The 21853-nt window shown below is 48.2% G+C and overlaps 2 protein-coding genes and 1 long non-coding RNA gene across 6 annotated transcripts in view; 2 read left to right on the forward strand and 1 right to left on the reverse strand.

Moving 5' to 3' along the window:
• The window catches only part of Pex14 (peroxisomal biogenesis factor 14), a 135649-nt gene extending 131221 nt beyond the window's left edge, over positions 1–4428 (reverse strand). The window contains 1 exon segment of the mRNA NM_172063.1: positions 4377–4428. Coding sequence (NP_742060.1) covers positions 4377–4412 — 36 coding nt within the window. The 5' untranslated portion in view covers positions 4413–4428.
• Positions 3839–4773, forward strand: LOC148006158 (uncharacterized). Its single transcript, XR_015621333.1, has 2 exons — positions 3839–3931; positions 4054–4773. It is a non-coding gene; the product is annotated as an uncharacterized LOC148006158 (long non-coding RNA).
• A 4123-nt stretch (positions 4774–8896) lies between these two features.
• On the forward strand, positions 8897–21822 carry Dffa (DNA fragmentation factor subunit alpha). Of its 4 annotated transcripts, none has more exon segments than NM_001398977.1 (6): positions 8897–9123; positions 10737–10898; positions 12030–12172; positions 18818–19007; positions 19189–19340; positions 20286–21822. In NM_001398977.1, coding segments are annotated over 6 exon segments (987 nt in total). In that variant the 5' UTR covers positions 8897–8987; the 3' UTR covers positions 20490–21822.
• Positions 21823–21853: the final 31 nt, after the last annotated feature.

Raw genomic sequence — 21853 nt, forward strand, 5'->3', positions numbered from 1 at the left:
TGTGTGTGTGTGTGTGTGTGTGCAGGGGGCTAGGAGGGTAGGTGTCAGTGAACAACTTGCATGAATTGGTTCTCCCCTTCCATCATCATCATGTGGGTTCTTCAGGCTCAGTGGAAAGCATCAGGCTGGCTTAGAGCTCAATAACCTCCTGCCTCAGGATATGAAGCAAAAAATGAATTCTAACAACTGTCTTTTTTCTTTCAGGACAGGTGTCTTCCAGCACAAACACTGGCACTTGTCCTGGGCATTTGTGGCATCATTTCAAATTTCAAGAGAAATTAGATCAAAATAATAAGAAGAACAACTTCTCTAGAGTAGTGGTCAACATAAACAACAAAACAAAACAAAACAAAACAAAACACACAGCAAATGCTGTGATGGGACTTAAGGGAAGATTTACATCTATGGGGCTGGGGATTTAGCTCAGCGGTACAGCACTTGCCCAGCAAGCGCAAGGCCCTGGGTTCGGTCCTCAGCTCCGGGGGAAAAAAAAGAAATGTAAGATTTACATCCATCTAAGAGTTCCAGTCCAGAACTTATTAACTGAGGTAACAACACGCAATACCTTGTGTCAGGTAATGTTAGTTCTTTTATATAAAGCAACCCGCTGAGTCTTCGGAGCAACCCTGTGAGGTAGGCACCAGTCTTTCCTACCTTATAGATTCAGAAACTGATTAAAAAATTAAGTAAACTGGCCAAATCTCACAGCTGAACACACACCAAGAACATCCATACACACAGACTGAACATCCACACACACAAAGTAAATAAAGAGCAACTGAAATACACACCTTACTGACCTCTGACACAGACACACACACACACACACACACACACACACACGTCAATAAGATGGACTTTAGTACCTTATACTGTCTCAGGGAAAGAGGGTTCTTCACTCATCCCTGGGAATCAGAAATGACACCATGAACTTTCTAGGAGACACAAAACACTGGTCCAGCCCCATAGGTCTGCAGACCATGCAGCCAGGCTTAGGGAATTATCCAAGAAATGTCAGGCAAATGCAGGGAGCACTAGTTCTCCGGAAATGCAGACTTAGTGGTTCAGTGGTTAAGGAAGCGAAGAGCTCAGTTCCCAGCACCCATGTCTGCCGCTCACAACTGCCTGTCACTCCAGCTCCAGAACCAACACTCTGAAGGCACCTTCACTCACGTGTGAACATCCACACATGGACAAACACATGCACATAATAATATGTAGTAAATCTAAAATAGTAAAGAAAAATGGCCTCACTCCCTCACTGTGCGTGCTAGAAGAGCAAAGAGAACACTTGCTGCATGGGGCTGATAACCTGACACCGATCCTAGACCCACATAAAGGTGGAAGGAGAGAAACGACTCCATAGGGCTGTCCTTTGACCTACACACACACCCACACCCCCCCACACACACACACAAACACACTGTGGCACACTCATGCCTGCACCTACACACACATCATACGCATACACTTAATCACACAATAAAATGTGAATCTGAAGGGAAAACGTTGGAAGTAGATTCATGGTGTCTGAAGAGATGGATCAGCAGGTAAGTCCTGCATAAACATGAGGACCCGACTTCAACCCTTAGACCGACATGAAACTCGAGCAGAGACGGCACCTGTGATCCCAGCACTGGAGAGGCAAAGGCAGGAGGCCTGCTGGGCCCACTGGCCAGTCAATCGAGCCAGTGCAAGAGCTGTTCCGTGAGAGACGCTGCCTCACACTCTAGAGTAAAAACAGTAAACAGAGAAAGAAGACAGTGCCGGGCTAAAGGAGGGGGCTTAGCACTTAAGAGCACTGGCTGCTCTTCCAAGGACCCAGGCTTGCTTCCCAACCTCCACGTGGGGCTTCTCCATGTCTGTAACTCTGGTTCTGAGGGCGGAGTGTGTGAAGAACATTCCTATTGACCTCTGGCCTGTTTCTGGGATAGATAGCTTGACCTCTGGGAGACACACGGACACACACGGACACATACAAGTGTACACGCTCAAAAAAACAACCAACTGGCTCTATACAGTGAGTTCCAAGACAGCTAAGGGCTACATAGTGAGACTGTCTCGAAACAAAACAAACAGAAAGCTAATTAATTTATTAAATTTAACTTATTAATTAAAAGATGTTTTAATTAACTTTGAGGCTGGAATGTAGCTCAGTTGGTAGAATGCCTGCCTAGCACACACAAGGTCCAATTTCAATCCTATCATCACCGATTGGGTGGCACACGCCTCAAGTCTCACTGGTGAGGTAGAGACAGGAGGATCAGAGAAGTTCAAGGTTATCCCTAGCTAGCTAGGTAAGGCTCAAGTCTATTTGGTTTCCATGTGCTGCTGTCTCAAAAACAGATAAATAAACAAAGCTTAGGTGCACTGAAACCTAGGACACAGCTGCATGCCTCTAAGCTGCACCCAGGAGGCTGAGGCAGGAAGATCCCACGTTTAAATCTGCCTGGGCAGGGGCTGGGGATTTAGCTCAGTGGTAGAGCGCTTACCTAGGAAGCGCAAGGCCCTGGGTTCGGTCCCCAGCTCCGAAAAAAAGAACCAAAAAAAAAAAAAAAAAAAAAAAACTGCCTGGGCTACACAGAGAGACATTATACGTTCGCATTTATTTTTAAGTGTGTATTTGCAGCTTATTGTTAGATGGTGACAGGACGTGACAAGAAGAGTCCAGCTTTTTCCTCGGGCAGCCAGCGCATTCTGATGCAATGCCATCTCTATCAGCTCTGGGAAGGAGGGCAAAGGAGAATCAAGGCTGAAACCACACAAGTGGCAGCCAAACCCTTAAAGACCTTGGACCTCCAGAAACTGTGGACACAGTTCAATCCCACCCTAAAGAGGTCAGAAAAAAAGATCAGACACCGAGGCATGCTGTAGCTTAGCAAACTGGGTGGGATACCATAAGGAAGGAAGGTCCCGCTGTCAGACACTACAGAGTCCAGAATCCTTCCTAATTGTTTCCAATGCCTTACAGCACACACATCCTCCTGAATCACTCACACCACTAACAGGCTGATCTAAGTGTCCAACTCTTTTAAGTGTGATCCCTGTAATTGACTTAGCACGAGTAGAGAGACAGAAAGACTATTAAGTAGTAGTCCTCTGCCTATGAAGGAAGTGAAATCGATAAGTGGTTTAAAACTCTCAAAGGTGCTTCATGGAGGTGACAGATGAATGATGAGTTTCCCAGGCTAAAAGTATTGTTCCACCTAAGTCTATCCTAATTAAATTTAAACGTAAGATAGCCAACTAGCAGAGACACTTCAGTGTGAGCTGAAATCAAGGCCCAGCGGTGTCCGTGATTTAGGGCATGTTACGAAACCCTGCTACCCACTTCTGCACTTTACGAAGAGAAGAGAGACTTGGATAATCAGCACTACTCTGGGGCCAAAGAGAAGGCTGAGCAGGTAACGGCGTTTGCTGCCAAACCTGAGGACCTGAGTTCCATTTATGAGATCCACATGGTGGAAGGAGAACCGACTCCTGCAAAGTTGTACTCTGCCTCCCACCAGCACCATGCTGCACACATGTACACAAAAATAAACAAAAATCAAAAGTAAACATAACTGGTCCTCTGCATGACTGCACAGTGGCAGTAAAAGGGCTGTCTCTTAGCATCTCTCCTCATCCCACTCCTCCTTTGGATTAGAAACCCCTTCAGAGGCCATATCATCACGACTTGGGCAGCAGAAGTCCAAGCATCAACAGTGGCCCTCATCGTCCCATAAGCCAAATGGGATCTGGTTAAATCTGCAGGTGAAGAACTCGGAGTGGAGTCCTTCGCTAAGAAAACCAAACCCAGAAAAGCAAGGGTTGGATCCTCAGCAAAAGGCTCGGTGACGTCTGTTATTTAAAGTACGTCCCCTTCTACTAACGCACTGAGAGGGAAGGAGTCCTCGGAGCGACTCCCCAACTTGGCAAGGAAAGCCCCAAGGTGAATGAAGACCAAGATGCTGGCACTTTAGGGGCTGAGGCCGTGGGAGCGGGAGTCGTCAGGCCCCTCCCCACAGGGGACAGCCGGGTACCAACGAGCCTTCCCCACCTCTCCTCCAGCAGGGCCCTACATCTGTGCGCTAAGGACCTAACTGCAGCCAGTCACCTTTCCTGACCAAGTCCAGCGGGCTCCGAGGGGCCGCCGGGAGGGAAGCGAGGGCCTGAGACCCGGTCGAGACCCCAACCCCAGAATGTGGTGAGAGGGGTCACCGGGGGAGGAGCCGGGCAGGAAGGACCCGGAGAGGGGCGGGGCCCAGAAAAGAAACGAAGTCGGAGGTCCTCAGCTTCAAGGAGTCAGGGTCGCCGTCCTACTGCCAGGAGCGCGCCGGGCGCCGCTCCAGCCCCGACCCCTGACAGTCGCGACGGGGCAGTACCACTCCCCTCACCTGGTTCGGCTGCTCTGCCTGCTCCGAGGACGCCATCTTCCTCAGGCCTGACTAATCGGCCGCCGCTGGCCCAAGTTTCTCCCAAGAGCACTTGCACTAGCTCTCCAGACAAGACCAAAGTAGAAGGACCTGAGCTTGTCGATGGGAGCGGGCTCTGAGCAGAAAGGGTTGAGCCTGGTGTCCCGGTTACCTTGCAGTTTGCAGGAAAATCCATAGTCCAAATTCTTTTTTTTTCTTTTTTAAATAGAATATCTTTTGTTGTTGTTGTTTTACATTGTTAACATATAAACGCTGTGGTTTAGACACATCTACTCCTAACTTCCTTCCCCCCAGCTCTCCCCACATCACCCATCAGTTTCACCTTTTTAAAATAAATTTACATGTTTGTATATTTAGAGTTATTTGTTTGTTTTTGTTTTCTAGACAAGGCCTCACGTAATTCAAAGTAGCCTCAAACTTTCTATGTAGCCCAAGATGAACTTCTGATCTTCCTGCCTCCACCTCGCAGTGCTAAGACACACACACATTTTTTATTCTCGAAGTAAATCTCTCCCTATTCTCATAGCACCGTAGGCACATTTAAGGTCTACTTATTTAATAAATACATGAAAATGTAAACTAAAATTTAGCCATTCGGTACACTTTTATTGAGTAGCTACTGTTTCTCAGAAGCGTTCAAAGCTCCAACACTCAGCGACTCTCTCTTAAGAAACTCATGTGCAGGCTGGAGAGATGGCTCAGCGGTTAAGAGCACCCGACTGCTCTTTCAGAGGTCATGAGTTCAATTCCCAGCAACCACCATGGTGTCTCACAACCATCTGTAAAGAGATCTGATGCCCTCTTCTGGTGTATCTGAAGACAGCTACAGTGTACTTACATATAATAAATGCTTTAAAAAAAAAAAGAAAGAAAGAAAGAAAGAAACTCATGTGCACAATAGAGCTTTCTCGGGCTGCCTCTCCTAATGTCCATGCGTCCTTCATATTAGAACTGTCTCTTAAGATAGGATTGTAGCTTAGTTGGTGAAGCGCACATAAAAAACTGGGCTCCAGCACCATATCTGGTATGGTGGCGCGCACCTACGATCACACACAGGTCAAGGCCAATCTAGACTACATGAGGCACTGCTTTGTTTTGTTTTGTTTTGTTTTTTGTTTAAGCGCAAGATCCAACACTCAACCTTTACCCCCAAGCTCAAACAAACGGATACACAATTGCAGCGTCTGGAAACTCTGGCTTTTGTGGAGAGAAGAGCTTTCTGTGAACGATCATTGTGGTAGCTGAATCGTTCTGTTGCTTTAGCCTTTTTTCTTCTTCTTCTTTTTTCTTTTTTTCGGAGCTGGGAACCAAACCCAGGGCCTTGAGCTTGCTAGGCAAGCGCTCTACCACTGAGCTAAATCCCCAACCCCTGCTTTAGCCTTTTGAAACAGGATCTTACTGTGTAGCCCAAGCAGGCTAAAATTCAAGATACCCTGCTTCTGCCTCCAGGGTTCTGGACTATAAGTGTATCAGATGCCCTGCTCTTTGACCTTAATATCACCACCCCACCACCACCATCATCACTATTTTGTATGTATGTGATGCTGGGCCCTTGTGTGCTTAACAGGTGCTCTAGCACTGAGCAATCACAATTCTTTTCATGTTTAAAAAAAAGGGGGGGGCTGGAGAGATGGCTCAGTGGTTAAGAGCACTGACTGCTCTTCAAAGATCCTGAGTTCAAGTCCCAGCAACCACATGGTGGCTCACAACCATCTCTAATAGTTCCGATGCCCTCTTCTGGTGCATCTGAAGAGAGCAACAGTGTACTCACATACATAAAATAAATAAATCTTTGAAAATAACAACAACAAAACAGACTTGTATTAGAGCCAAGAGAAATACATTGCCAAGCAGTGTCAGGACACTCCAAGTAGCTCTGTGATTCACAGTTCCCTTTACTTTCTGACTTGACGTCTTATTATTCTGTCTTGCCAGAGGACAAACTTTTTAATTTCCATTTCTATGTTCAATTCTGTAATCAGGCACCGCTCCATTCTATAAAATACTGTTGAGTGCTCCTACTGAGCAGAACGGAAAAGATTGATCTTATAGGCAGAAAACGTACAAAAAAGAAAGGAGTTTTTTTTTATTTCACTTCAAAGTTACTTCCCTTATAAATCAAAGAGAAGGAGATATAACAATAGAAAAATAACCGGTTAGTCAACAACAGGTCACTTCGGGTTACCTTTTCCTGTAAGGATTGAGGCAGAGGGAACTTCATGATCATGCCAAGCAGAGTGAGCCTGTTTGAGAAATCTGCCTATCTCTCTAATCTTGATTTCTGGGAAGTCTGGATAGACAGATTATTTTTAATTCCGTCATGTGAAATCTTAGCATGAATGTCCTTTGCCCACATTACTAGGAATCAAACTTAAAGTCTCGTTCAGGCTAGCATGTGTCCTAGCATTTAGCTACCCCCAGACTGTATTTTCATTTTTAATCCAATTTGCTGGTGTCTAAAACAACTACTTAGTCTAGAGCAACGCCCTCCTGTTATCGCTCTCTAGCAAGCTTTTTGTGTGGTTAAGGAGAGATGGCTCATCGGTGAGGAGTACTACCTGCTCTTGCTGAGAAGCCTGGGTCTGGTGCCCATCACCCACGTGCTGGCTCACGACTTCCCAGTTCAACAGGCCCAGGGCACATCTTCTTCTGATCTCGGCAGCAGGCACCAGGCACATGTGTAGTGTACAGAGATACATGCAAACGAAGCATTCGTACACATAAAATAAACATTTCAAATTCTTTTCTCTGATGTGACTTTACTGGCATTTTTGGCAAGACTGAAAATCAACGTTCTACGTTGAAAACTGACTCCCTTCAAAATATCCTGAAGGTCTCGGGATCTTACAGATACAAGTAGGATAGAAAGACCTGGAGAAGTCAAAAGATATGCATCCCTCTCAGATCTGGTTACCATTTCTTGACAATTGAGAGTCAAAAACAAAAAACAAAAATGACACCTCCCCTCAAAAAACAAATAATAAAAAAACACCGTTAAGTTTGCCTGTATGGAGACAATCATACAATCTCTGAGCAATATCTACGGAAGCAGGCAACGAACTGTACTAATTTGTTTATTTTATTATTTATTAACTATTTATTAATTGACTTTGGTTTTTGAAACAGAATTTCTTTGTGTAACCTTGGATGTCCCGGAACTCACTCTGCAGACCAGGCTGGCCTTGAACTCACAGAGATACCCCTGCCTCTGCCTCCCAAGAGCTAGGATTAAAGGTGTTTACCACCAGCGCAAGGCCCTGGGTTCGGTCCCCAGCTCCGAAAAAAAAAAAAAAAGAACCAAAAAGGTGTTTACCACCATGCTGGGTTACAAAAATAAAATTTTAAGAAACATAAGTAAACCAGATCTTTTTTTAAAACAGTAATTTCACAGCAATTATTTGTATGTATGTGTGTGTGCGCGAGCGTGCATATGCGTGCATAAATGCAAACAGCTGTCACATTGTGCTTTTGGAGATCAGAAGACAACTTTTGGAAATCTGTTCTCCTACCATGCTGGGCTCTGGGATCAAAGTCTGGTTGTAAGGCTCGGTAGCAAGCACTTTTACCCACTGAGCTATCTTGCCAGCCATTTCACTTAATTAAAATATTTACTTAATATTTCAACTTGCTTGTAAATCATATTCTTTAAACAACGGAACTTCAAACGCCACAAAGTCAGTCCTGAAGTGCTTGCTTAGCATTCACAAGGCCCTGGGTTAGGTCCCTAACACCAAAAAACTAAAAGTCACAATGTCAGCCAGACAGTGGTATGTGCCTGTAATTCTAGCTACTTAGGAAGCTGAGACAGAAGGATGATGGATTCAAGGCTTCTTTGGGCAACTTAGCAAGACCCTGTTTGATGATGATGATGATGATGATGATGATGATGATGATGATGATGACGACGACGACGACGACGACATAGCAGCTGGTGACATAGTTCTGTGATAAAACATTTATTTGCCCAGCATGTGTAAGGCCTGTTATTAGCAATCAAAGAAAAACTATATATATATATTTTTTTCTCTCACTCAGAGGACACATGCCATCCTACTCTCCCATAGCTCTTAAATCTATCATGTACCCTATTTTCTTTAATAAACCCTCTCTTCAATCTAACTCATCCCGAAATTCTTTAGTGCAGTGTAAGTCAAGACCCTGGTTTCACATGCATGTATGTATATAATGCATGTATGTATGTGTATGTATATAATGCATCCATGTGTATGTGTGTATGTATGTATGTATGTATGTATGTATGTATGTATGTATGTATGTATGTGTGGAGAAAGAAAAGAACAGGAAAAAGAGATCACCAACCTGAACCCTGTCCTAAACTGAATCCCCCCGCCCCTGACTTTGAACCAAGAAACTACAACTCCCATCGTGCCCCAGAACCCCCTGTGGTTAGCCACCACTAGAACTACATCCCCCGGCGTGCCTTGGTCTCGCGTAACTTGCTGAGGGAAACTACATCTCCCGTCAAGCCGCGAGAGGAGGGAGTGGCAAAGCTTAGGGAAGCCGCTCTGGGCTACCTGGGATTTCCCAGAGTCGCCAAGTCCCACTTTGAGGATGGAGCTATCCCGGGGAGCCAGCGCCCCGGACCCGGACGATGTCGGGCCTCTCAAACCGTGTCTGCTTCGCCGCAACCACAGCCGTGAGCAGCACGGCGTGGCAGCCTCCAGTCTCGAGGAGCTGAGGAGCAAAGGTTGGCTGCTGAGGGGACCGGGCGTGGTCGGGAAGGTGACCCCAGAACCTAGAGACTGCAGTGGCCCACGTGGGTCCAGCGATTGACAGATCCCTGGCGTTTTTACTTACACAGAGAGGCCCGTGAAGGGGACGGGAAACTGCAGATCCAGGCTCACTGGCCTGATTTTGAACCAAACGGAGTCCAGCGTATTCGGTCCACTCTGGCTCACAAAAGCGGTACTGGGGTGGGGTGGGGATGAGTGTCCGCAGTCAGTACCTGTTCCGTTAAAAGGGAGCTGCCAGTGCCTGCCCCTTAGAGTCCAAACAAGGAACGTAGCCAGGTTCTGAGTCTGACTATACCTTGAACGTAGTCATGTCGGGACAGTTTTTTTCTTAGCAGCGTGGTGGGTGTGTTTCTAGCCTTGCTTCAAAGGATTCTTGGGACTCTCAAGTGAGATGATCTGTTCAATGGTTACTTACAAGCGTTATTAGCCTGTAGGAGCACATGAGGTACCCAAAGAAGTTCTGCAGGTCTTTCATGTCAGCTAGCTCCGGGCACTTAGCATAGTGCGTGCCAAGGTGTGCAGAGCTTCCCAAGAGCTGCTGAGACCCAGGAACAGGGTTTGATTTGGTGGCAGGGATTCTGTCACATAAAGGTTTGCATTTCACCCCGGCACAAGGTTAGTTCAATTTAGTGCCGCTTCAGTTGCATTGGCTGGCTGTTCTTGGCCCAGAGGCTTCTGTTCTCTGCAGCTGAGCCTATAGGAGACTGGCTGTTCTATTTTGGGCGATGACAGCCTTATGGAAAACCTCTTGCCTGGCAATAATATAATTGAAAGGACACTGAGTCGAGCTTCTGCCGATACTGTATTTTCCTTCAGTCTAGAAGAACTGCGAAAGAAAATACCTACAAGGAGAAGGAACCACCTTCTTTTTATTTTCCGACATTTGATATGTAGCATTTAAGGTTACCACCGGACAAATGAGCAAGAGATACCATTCCTCGTCCACAGTAATGAGACCAGCCTCCAATTGGATGCTTATTTACATAGACTCAAGTGCCTCCTCTGTTAGGATGCTGGAAAGAAGGCTCAGCTGCTAAAAGTGCTCTCTGCTCTTGCACAGGATCTGGGCTCAGTTCTTAGCACCGACACGGTGGTTCACAACCTTCTATAACTCCCAGTTCCAGGGCATCCAACACCCTCTCCTGGCCTCCATGGGTGGGTACAATGCATGTGTGTAGTCCAAACACACATACATGCAGAAAGAAAGCGCTCCTGCATATAAGATCTAAACAAACAAAAAGCTTAGTCTCAACTGTGCCTCTTACTGTGGGGTTTTGAGTAAGTTCCTTAACCTCTCAGAGCTTGGGTTCATTGTCTGTAAATTGGCAATAATAGTAACTCCTTTATATTATATATATGTAATATATAATATAATATAAATTATATATATGTGTGTGTGCATATATATGTATATATATAGTAGTTTTTTTTTTTTACCGGAAACGCAGTTAGAATAGTACAAGGCATGTGATGAATGTCACATACGTGGGTCACACCACAGAGCACTAAGACATATTCCTTTATGATATGGAGTTTTGTTCACTGCCACATATTTTCTTCCTCTCAGCCTGTGAACTTCTGGCCATCGATAAGTCCCTGACACCAGTCACCCTGGTCCTGGCAGAGGATGGGACCATAGTGGACGATGAGGACTATTTCCTCTGTCTCCCTTCCAACACAAAGTTTGTGGCACTGGCCTGCAACGAGAAGTGGGCATACAACGACTCGGGTAAGAAATGTAGACTTCGTGACCAAGAGCCGTCCCAGCTTGCTGACCCATGGCAACTGAAACCCAGCATGTCAATGAAACCAGGGGGTGTGAGTCTCGGCTCTGCCATTTCTAGCCAGGTGACTGGACAAGCTACACAGCCTGCTGGATCCTTATTGAAATAATAATTACAGTATCTACCCCAACGGTGATGACCTAGAATGTCTCCGGACCTTGTCCAAGGCATCATGTTAGTCACTGATCCTATCTGGCACACAGAAAGGTCTCGGCCGAGGTTGCTGCCCCCCTCAGCAACCCTGCAGATTCGGAGTTGAGCAGTACTTGTCGTAGAGCTAGAGAAACATCTTTTCAAAGGCCACTGCTACCGAATCGAGGCTCTGTCAACCGCGGATGCGCTTGTTATCCCTTCGGCCGTTCTCAATTAAAGAAAAGATCAGTCTCCACCCCTCCCCCACCCCCAGGAGCGTGCTGGTGAGAGTGAGGTTTTCAAATACAAAACCACAACACAGCCAAACCCGGGGCAGACACCTGTGGTCCCAGCCAGAGCTTAGGAGTTGGAGGTAGGAGTGTCGGAAGTCCTAGGCTAGCCTCAACTACATAGTGAATCCAACTCCAGTGTGTGCTGTGTGAAACCCTAACTCTTCATCCTCTTCCCTCTCTTCAGCTCCCCTCCCAGCCACCCAAGCACAGAGATTATAAAAAGAGAGGTGTGGCGGGGACCTTTGGCTCATATGTTACCATCCCTTAGGGTTAAGCAGCTGGCTGCTGCTTCCTTTTTTGCCTTTTGAGACAAGGTCTTACTCCGTAGATCAGGCTGGCCTCTGACTTGCTGCAGCCCGTCCTCCCTCAGCCTTCTGAGGGCTGGGATTTAAGATATTAGGCACCACACTTGGTATAAATAGTACAGCGCAGTTTCAAACAGACATAAATTGAAGGCAGAAGAGGAAAAATTAAAGCCCGAGCTGGGGGCTAGCTTTCCTGTAAGTCCCTGAGAAAAGGTCCCCCCTTCCCACCACCACCCCACCCCGTCATCATCCCGAGTGGTCAGTGAGCAGGACATGCACATTCTCCGTACTGCTGTGTACTGGGGCCCTTGGGTGACAGACCTGACCAGCATTTTTTCTCTATCAGATGGAGGAACAGCTTGGCTTTCCCAAGAGTCCTTTGACACAGATCAAACGGACAGTGGGGCAGGGGTGAAGTGGAAGAATGTGGCCAGGCAGCTGAAAGAGGATCTGTCCAGCATCATCCTGCTGTCAGAAGAGGAGCTCCAAGTAAGTCTTGCCCACAGCCCCACAACACTCCCAGCCTCTACTGTCACAGAACCCTAGGCTCTGTACCCTGTCTCCCTGCCATAGTAGCTCTACCGTTTGATTGTCCATTGATACTTTGTTAAAAAGACTTATTTATTATATATAAATACACTGTAGCTGTCTTCAGACACAACAGAAGAGAGCATCAGATCACATTACAGATGGTTGTGAGCCACCATGTGGTTGCTGGGAATTGAACTCAGGACCTCTGGAAGAGCAGTCGGTGCTCTTAACCACTGAGCCATCTCTCCAGCCCTCCGTTGATACTTTTTTTAATTGTCCATTTATTTGAGATTTTTTAAAGATTTTTTAAAAATATATATATGTACACTGTAGCTGTCTTCATGCACACCAGAAGAGGGCATCAGATCCCATTACAGATGGTTGTGAGCCACCATGTGGTTGCTGGGAATTGAACTCAGGACCTCTGGAAGAGCAGTCAGTGGTCTTAACCACTGAGCCATCTCTCCAGCCCATGAGTGGATTTTTTAAGATGCAGATGCCCAGAACCCACCCTAGACCTGTTTAAGTGAGTGCACCGGGCGGTATCCAGAGGTGGGGAGACCTGTAGATTGGAGGGTGATAAGGAAGTGACTCTGCTTACTTTTTAACTACATGGGGCGGAGTGGCACACACTTGAGTGAGTCAGCGCTTGGGAGGCAGAGAGGCAGGTGGATCTCTGTGAGTTTGAGGCCAGCCTGGTCTACATAGTGAGTTCCAGGACAGCCAGGGCTACACAGTGAAACCTTGTCTCAAGTAGTAATGATGATGATAACGTCACTGCCTTCTAGGTCAGCAGAATGTGGTGTGGCCATAGAAAGGATTGGGATCTCGGAGCTGAGGGAACAGTAAGCACAGCTCAGTTCTCCGAACCCACACGGAGAAGCCACGAGTGATGGCGCAGGCGTGTAATCCCAGCACTGGGGAGGCTGGCGGTGCGGCCCTGGGGCTTCACGACTACCAGCCTCACCTAACTAGTGAGCTACAGGTCAGGGAGATGCAAGGAAAGGCGACCGGCACTGGAGGAATGATGGCGGGGGAGGTGCTCTGGCCTCCATGCACGTGTGCACACAACCCGGAAGGGTCTCGCCACCGGTGCCGCATCCGTGAATCTGTATTCAGTATTTGGGGGCGGGGGGATGGGAGGGACTTGTTTCTCATGAACATGTATGTGGGAGAAGGAGAACGACTTAGGGACTGAGTTCCCTCCTTCCACCTTCTTGTGCGACCCGGGTGAACGCAGGTCATCGGGCGAGCACAGCTAGCGCTTCGCTCTCTGCGCCATCTCACCAGCCCAGCCTCCGTGAATCTGAAAAGGACTGTAGGAAGTGAAAGGAGCCAGACGATAGACCTCGCAACTATGATCGCACCACTCAGTGCTTGCTTTTTATTTTCTATGTCGGTTGTTCTCACTGGGACAAGGTCTAGCTTTTGTGGCCCTGGATGGTGTAGGTCTTATTAAGTAGCTCAGGTTGGCCTCAAACTTGCAAGTGATTCTGCTGCTTCCACCTTCCAAGTTCTGGAAACAGATGTTCATCAGCACATCTGGCTCTGTGGTTTCATTTATTCGAATGTGCTGGGGTTTGTGATACAAAGGAGAGAAAAAGCAGACTGAGCCAAAAGGGTCGTGAGTATGTGGCCAGACGGGGCTACCTAGTAAAGACCCTGACTCAGAAACATAGGTAAATGGTTGTGTGGGCTGGGACACACTGTAGTTGCTAATGAGCTTGGTTTCAGGTAGTAATTTTTTCTCAGTGGGATGGGGTACATACATGCTTCGTCATTGAGCTGCACCCTCACCAGGGGGGAAAACAGTGGGCTCTAGCGGTGGGAATGCTAGAACCCCCGAGTGGAGGACTCGTACGGACGCTCTGGGAAAGCGGGAGCCCTTCCCCAGTTCCCTTTCCCTCCCTGGAGACACCTGATCTCAGTTTCCTTCCAAGATATTTTGCCTACAAACAAGTACGCCTGTTTCCTCTTGCTCTTTGTTTGCTTGGTTGGTTTGGTTTGGTTTTCGAGAGGGTTTCTCTGTGTAACCCAGGCCATTCTGGAACTTGCTCTGTAGACCAGACTGGCCTCAACGTCCAATGCACCGACATCCACCTGCTTCTGCATGCAACACTGTCCTAGTCAGGGTCTCTATTCCTGCACAAATGTCATGACCAGGAAGCAAGCTGGGAAGGAAAGGGTTTATTCAGCTTACACCAAAGGAGGTCAGGACTGGAGCTCAAGCAGGTCAGGAAGCAGGAGCTGATGCAGAGGCCATGGAGGGATGTTACTTACTGGCTTGCTTCCCCTGGCTTGCTCAGCTTGCTCTCTTATAGAACCCAGGGCCACCAGGCCAGGGACGGCACCACCCACCATGGGCTGGGTCCTCCCATCTTGATCACTGATTGAGAAAATGCCTTACAGCTGGGTCTCATGGAGTCCTTTCCTCAAGGGAGGCTCCTTTCTCTGTGATAACTCCAGCTTGTGTCAAGTTGACACTCAAAACTAGCCAGTACAACCATCATGCCTAGTTTCTATTATTTACCTTTAAATAATAAAGTTTTATTTTTATTTTTTAAATTTATTTTAAAATTCTGTGTGTGTGTGTGTGTGTGTGTGTGTGTGTGTGTGTACATCACATGTTCACCTGTGGATGCACATGTGGAGACCAGAGGTCCATGTCCGGTATCCTCAGCTATTTTGCAGACATGCTTATCTGTAAAGTAAATTCAGAGTATAGTTGCTCAATTAAAGGGTACGTGCATTTTAAACATTGGCAGGTTCCCAAGAGATAACAACCTAAGAGTCTGAACAAGATGGAGCCTGCGTGGGGAAGTCTGGGCCTGTGTTCTGGACAGAAGGAAGGCAAGAGCCTTTAATTTTCTCATCTTTTACTGTGGGTGTGAATGTGGTCATAGAAGCCAAATGAGAGTGTCAGGACCCCTGGAGCTGGAGTTACAGGAGACTGTAAGCTGTCTGACGTAGATGCTGGGAATCGAACTTGAGTCATCTACCACAGCAATGTACACTCTTAACCCTTGAGCCACCTCTCCAGCCCTGCCTGCTTTTAAGAACACAAAGAGCAGAAGGCATGGTAGTGTGTGCCTGTCATCTGGCACTCGGGAGGCTCGGAAGGGAGGCTTGCCATCGGCCAGCCTGGACTACATCGTGAGTTCCAGACCAAGCTGAGCTATACTGGGAAACTCTTGATTCTAAAACATGGGGCCTAGGATGGGGCTCACTTAGCACTTAGCACAGAGCTTGCCCAGCATGGATGTGGCTGGGATGTGAACGGAGCCCTGACTCTGGTCCCCAGAAGGTCATAAATTGAGTGTGTAGAACTATGTTCTCAGTACTACAGAGTTGAAGGAAGGAGGACAGAAAGTTCAAGTTGATCCTCAGCTACAAGTCAAGCAGAGTATACAAGTGTCTCAAAGAAACAAGAAGTACTTAGGGGATGAAATGTGAGTCCTCATTCATAACCCAGCACACTAGAGATGTGGGCCCTTTTATTTTTTAAAGATTTATTTATTTATTTACTTTATACACATGAGTACACTATAGCTGTCTTCAGACACACCAAAAGGGGGCATCAGATCCCATTACAGATGGTTGCGAGCCACCATGTGGTTGCTAGGAATTGAACTCAGGTCCTCCGGAAGAGCAGCCAGTGCTTTTAACCGCTGAGCCATCTCTCCAGTTCCTAAAGCAAGGGTCATTTTCTCATCAGCTCTTTTTGCTTGTTTTCAATACTAGCGATCAAACCAGGTCCTTGTGAATCTCAGACACTCACTGCACCTCTAAGCCTCAACCTTGGGAGATTTGAGTTTCTTATACGCCCGGCTCTGAGTTCAGAGTGGCTCCCAAGAGTGTCAACAGTGTATCTTTTCCTTGTGAAACAATTTGATTGTTGTGGATTTGAGCCCAGTCTTCACTATTCCAGACTGACCCTGAACTCCCCAGGGCTTCATATTGTCTTCCAGTTTATGCTGACCTACGTTCCTGACATAGGCCCTACCAACAGAGCCAAGTCCTCAGGCCTCGGTTCTTTCTTGTTTTGGAGACAAGGTCTCTATATATAGCTAACCCCAAACTCTTAGCAATTCCCCTGCCCCAGCCTCCTAAAGGGTGGGCTTGTAGGCATGCACAACCATACCTAGCTCTTCCTTCCTTCCTTCCTTCCTTCCTTCCTTCCTTCCTTCCTTCCTTCCTTCCTTTCCTTCTTTCTTCCTTTCGAAGCAAAGTTGTTTGTGCAGAAAGGGTTTAGCATCCATTTAAGCATTGGTGTCAATGCAGCTGCTTAGACCAAGGACAGTGCAAGCCAGGCATGGTGGCTCCTGTCTAGTTCCAGCACTCGTGTGATCTCAAGGCCAGCCCGGTGTATATACACAGTTCCAACCAGCAATGCTTTCATAGTGAGGCTGTCTCAAAAAACAAACCAAACAGAAAAACCCCACCCAAACCCCAAAGGACCCTATATACATCCAAGACATAGTTGTAGACTTCTTAAGAGAATCCTGCCTAAACCCACTTTTTAAAAGGATTTATTTTACTTTATGAGTGTTTTGCCTGCATACATATATGCGTCCATGTGTTTGCCTGTTAGGGCCCCTGAATTGGGGTTACAGATGTGAGTCTCCATGTGAGTGCTAAGAATTGAACCTAGATTTTCTGCAAGAGCAACAAGTGCTCTTGGGCACTGAGCCATTTCTCCAGCCTATAAACCCACATTTAATCAAGTGGTGTGTGTGTGTGTGTGTGTGTGTGTGTGTGTGTGTGTGTGTGTGTATAAACCACTGAGCCTACTAAAACTTAACCTTCTGCTAAATTTCGGACGAATAGCTAACATCATTCATCCTTCACGGATTGACCATGCCACGTCCTGGCTCACCATGGGCTACAGTTTAACACGTAATCTTGGGCTGCAGAGATGACTCAGCAGGAAAACGTGCTTGTAGCACGGTCCTAATGACCTGAGTTCAGATCTCCGGGCCACATGTGAAACACCAAGCCAACCTCTCTTCTCCACACACATAACAAAAATACATAGTGTTAAGAGAGCAGTGCAGGGGCTGGCGAGATGGCTCAGTGGTTAGAGCACTGACTGCTCTTCCAGAGGTCCTGAGTTCAAATCCCAGCAACCACATGGTGGCTCACAACCATCTGTGATGGGGTCTGATGCCCTCTTCTGGTGTCTGAAGACAGCTACAGTGTACTCACATACGTAAAATAAATAAAATATAAAGAGAAAAAAAAAGAAACAGGGCCAGCAGCATGGCCTCGTGAGTTAAGGCATCTGCCATCAAGCCTAGGAAACTCACTTCCATCCCCAAACCCACAAGGTAGAGACTCAGTCTCAGAGTCTCCTGCCTTCTGCTCTCTACACCCTGGCTCTACACACACTCCTTGGTGCCTTTATGCCTGCGTATATCTTTTATACGTTTATCGTTTATACATATTATGAAAATGTCTTTAGTGCCTCTGTGTGTGTGTGTGGTGTGTGTGTGCGTGTGTCTGTGTGTGTGTGCGTGTGTGTGTGTGTGTGGTTGGTATGTGAGCACAGGTGCTGGTAGAGGCCAGAGATGGGGGTTACCTGAAGCTAGAGTTACAGGAAGTTGTGGGCCAGCCAGCGTAAGTGCTGGGAACCACACTCAGGTCCTCTGCAAGAGCCGGCTCCCCAGCCCATGTGTGGTGTCGCCTTCTGCCTCTGCCAGCAGGAGAAGGCAGAGCAAAGGAGCGAAGGAGCCACAGCCTGCGTGTCCCATCGGGGCATCAGACAGCGCTACACGCCAGACCAGAAGGGGAACGTGAAGTCTGGGACTAATGCTGTTTCCCAGTCTTCCTTCTGGGTACCCAGGCGCCCCCAGTGTAACACCTGGAGAGGAAGTCAGGAGTGGGGGTCCCTGGGGTGTCTGCACAACAGGCAGGAGGGGAAAGTGGAGCCCGAGATGAATAGGGTCCAGTCGGATTGGGAGCAGTGCTGACTCCAGGCGGGTGGTGGAAGAGAGAAGCCTTCTTCGGGAATCGTAGGCGAAGACCTTTCCCTGGCGGTCCTCAGTGAAGCAGCCCTGAGATGACCCTTGCTTCTTCATGTTGCTTTCTGGGGGATGCATGTAAATGCACGTTATTGGGTGAATCAGGGATTATATACTCTTGGGGGTAGGGCGTGAGAATATCCAGGAAGGGAAGTTCATTGGCTGAAGGCTAAGGCTATTGAGTTACCTCATTAACATGGCGAAGAACTCCAGAGGCCACGAGAGTGAGTGACCATGGTCCTCTCACCTGGGAGTCATGGTTCCGTGTTCCAAAGCAGGTACAGGGAGCAGCTCCATTCCTGACGTTCTCACAGCTCCGAGATTCCCGGGCTTGGACCTCACTCAGCCTTACCAGTTGCTACGCCTGTCTGCTGGCGCAGCCCTCTTGCCCTCCACCCACGTAGCTGAATTTCTAAGTGGAGGATTCATTTCCCCAGTCTTCACACTAGAATTTCGGGGATGTCAAACCTTCTTCTCTGAAAGGAACTTGAGGAAAAGATGGCCCAGTTCTGAAATGGATGCACTGGAGAGCTTCTGCGCTGCCCTGTGTTTTCGTTTTCTCAGAGCCTTTATCCCATGCCAGGCACTCATCGACATCCCCTGTGCAGAGCTGGCGCAGGAACTCTGCCAGAGTTGTGCCACTGTCCAGGGGCTGCAGAGCACGCTCCAGCAGGTGCTTGACCAGAGAGAGGAAGCACGCCAGTCCAAGCAGCTCCTGGAACTTTATCTCCAGGCCTTGGAGAAAGAGGGCAGCATCTTGTCCAACCAGAACGGTAAGACTCCCACTGCAGCTCCTCAGGAGCAGCCTTGAGGGCGGGGCCTTGTCTGCAGAGCAGCCCAGTTCCCTGAGGGTGATGTCCCTGGGCAGGATGCTTCTCTCACCCACTGAGCTTGCCTGCTTGGCTGGGGACTGCTTTCTCATAGTCGCCGCTTACTCTCTCGTCTGCATTGCAGAGTCCAAAGCTGCCCTTGGGGAAGAGCTGGATGCAGTTGACACCGGCGTCGGCGGAGAGGTGGCTTCAGAAGTGATGCTGAGAAGCCAGATCCTCGCAGCCCTGAAGGAGAAGCCGGCTCCAGAGCTGAGTCTGTCTAGTCAGGATTTAGAGGTGGGCAAGAACTAGGAACCCAGAACTGCAGAATGACTTCCTTGGAAGTAGAGTTTGGAGGTGCAGACGCACGTATGTGGATTCCCTTCCCCTCGCTGACTCACAGCTGCCAGTTTGCCTTTAAACACAGCCAAAGCATTTGCAAACATCTCACTTAATGTAAAGTCCAACTGGCCTTTTCCAGGGGGAAAGAGGCAGGGTCTCTCCGTGTAGCCCTAGCTGTCCTGGAACTTGCTCTGTAGACCAGGCTGGCCTTGAGATCTGCCCGCCTCTGCCTCCCGAGTGCTGGGATTAAAGGTCTGTGCCACCAACGATCAGCTCCAAATGACCTTTAAAAGAAAAGGGATGCGTATCCTCGGGTCATCAAACATTAGTCCTTTGTTCAAATTGGGAGGAACTGCGGGCCGAAGCTTCTGAGGTGACTTCAAGGTAAAAGAGTCAAAGACCCATGAGTCTGTACTTAAGGCTGTGGCTGAAGATCAGCACTGGGCCAACAGTCACAAGGCACACCCTGTACAGAGTACCAAGTACCTCCCGGCCCTAGACAGAAGGGAAGGGAATTAGATTAACTTGAGCTTAATTCAGTTCCTGTTGTGCTTGGGGGACTTTAAATCGATGTGAGTGTCATGAAAGGCACATCATAGCCAGGTGGTGGTGCACGCAGCTTTAGTCCCAGCACTCAGGAGGCAGGGCAGGCTGATCTCTGAGTTTGAGGCCAGCCTGGTCCACAGAATGAGTTCCAGGACAGCCAGGGCTACACAGAGAAACCCAGTATTGAAAAAAAAACCAAAGGAAAGAGAGGAGTGGGAAGGCAGGCAGGCAGGCACATCCTAGTGCATCCCAGGCCGGCCCGGGCCGCAGTCCGGCCCCGTCTCTAAAAGAGGAGAAAGCAGCCCAGAGAGGGGCGCAGAGCTGCCGTCTCAGTGGTTCTTCTTCTTGCTGCAGTCGGTCTCCAAGGAGGACCCCAAAGCCCTGGCTGTCGCTCTGAGCTGGGACATAAAGAAGGCAGAGACAGTCCAGCAGGCCTGTACCACGGAGCTCGCCCTGCGCCTGCAGCAAGTGCAGAGCTTGCACTCACTCAGGAATCTTTCTGCAAAGAGGAAGCCACTGCCTGGGGACCCGCAGAGTCCCAAACGGGCCAAAGTGTGAGACTTCTCATAGCCAAACCGGACAAGCTTTGCAGAGGAGAACCTCGGTTCTGAGGTCCGTAAACACCTGTCTGTGACCTTGTGACCTCGTGACCTCGTTCCCACCCGCACTCCCTCCACCTCCCGCCCTGCGGTGAGCTCTCCTCGCTCCAGAAAAGCTGTTCCCTGTCTGTGCATACCCCTCTACCTCCTTTCAATGTCCTGGGTTTTCGTTCTGTTTTCTTACCTGTGTGGGTGTGTTGCCTGCACGTATATCTGTATCCCTCATGCCCATGAAGGCCAGAAGAGAGTGTCGGGTCCCTTGGAGCTGGAGTAACAGACAGCTCTCAGCAGCCGTGTGGGTGCTGGGAATCGACTCTGGGTCCTCTGGAAGTGGGGCCGGTGCTCTTAGCCCCTGAGCCATCTCCAGCTCCCAGAATGCACTTAGCGTGTGCTGGCCTTAGGTTAAGTGAAAGTACCCGTCTAGGGCAATGAAAACCTGTCATACTTTGGACTCGATGTCCTTACTCTACAACTTGAACAATAGAGCGTTAGACACAGTGGTAGAAAAAAGGCACCCAACAGCAGCAGTGGTGGCCATGAACTTCCTTCTCAAGTTAATGAATGCAGTTGCTGTCCGCTTAAAGGCACATACTGAGTCTGCAGACCCCAGGGACATGGAGTCTAAGCCCCCATTTCTAATATCTGACTCAGTGTTGTGAAGCTGTTACCGCTGTGAGACTCCAGTCCATTTTCTAATATGTTTTGCCAGCAGGGGGTAGAAAGGATCATTGAGTCCCATGCTCTGCGACTCAGGTTTCTCTCTGCAGATCAGGTCACTTCCAGCTTTTCTCTGCTGTTTCTGCTCAGAGTTCTACACCTTCTGCAATCGACAGTGCTGTCTGCCTTCAGGGAACGGACACCTAGTTACGGGTCATCTGACTTTCATGCGTGCTGGGAAGAAGAAGAGGGTCTCTAGCTCTCGTCTTTTTTTTTCGTGTGTGTGTGTGTGTGTGTGTGTGTGTGTGTGTGTGTGTGTGTGCGTGTGCGTGTGTTTTCTGGGTACTGGGAATTGAACTAAGATTTTATTCATAGACACTGAGCTCGTGCCCCCTAATGAACCACACCCCAGCCTCACGTTGACAAAGAAATATAGCATTAAGTCTTGGGGTAAAGGTGGGGTGCACGAAGCAAATAAAAGTAATTGTGTCCTTGCCTACAGGGGGGGCCTGGTGCAACTTTCAGATCTTGTAGTGCCTGACAGCACCAGTTCCAAATGTTGGCATCAAAGCTCTTCCCACATCTTTGTGGTGCCTCTCAGTCCCTGAATAAAAGCCATTGCTGATCATCCATCACCCGCCATTGTTTGTTCAGAAACACTAATCC

This window comes from Rattus norvegicus, chromosome 5 (assembly GCF_021556685.1).
Source record: "Rattus norvegicus strain SHRSP/BbbUtx chromosome 5, alternate assembly SHRSP_T2T, whole genome shotgun sequence".
Classification (NCBI taxonomy): Eukaryota; Metazoa; Chordata; class Mammalia; order Rodentia; family Muridae; genus Rattus; species Rattus norvegicus.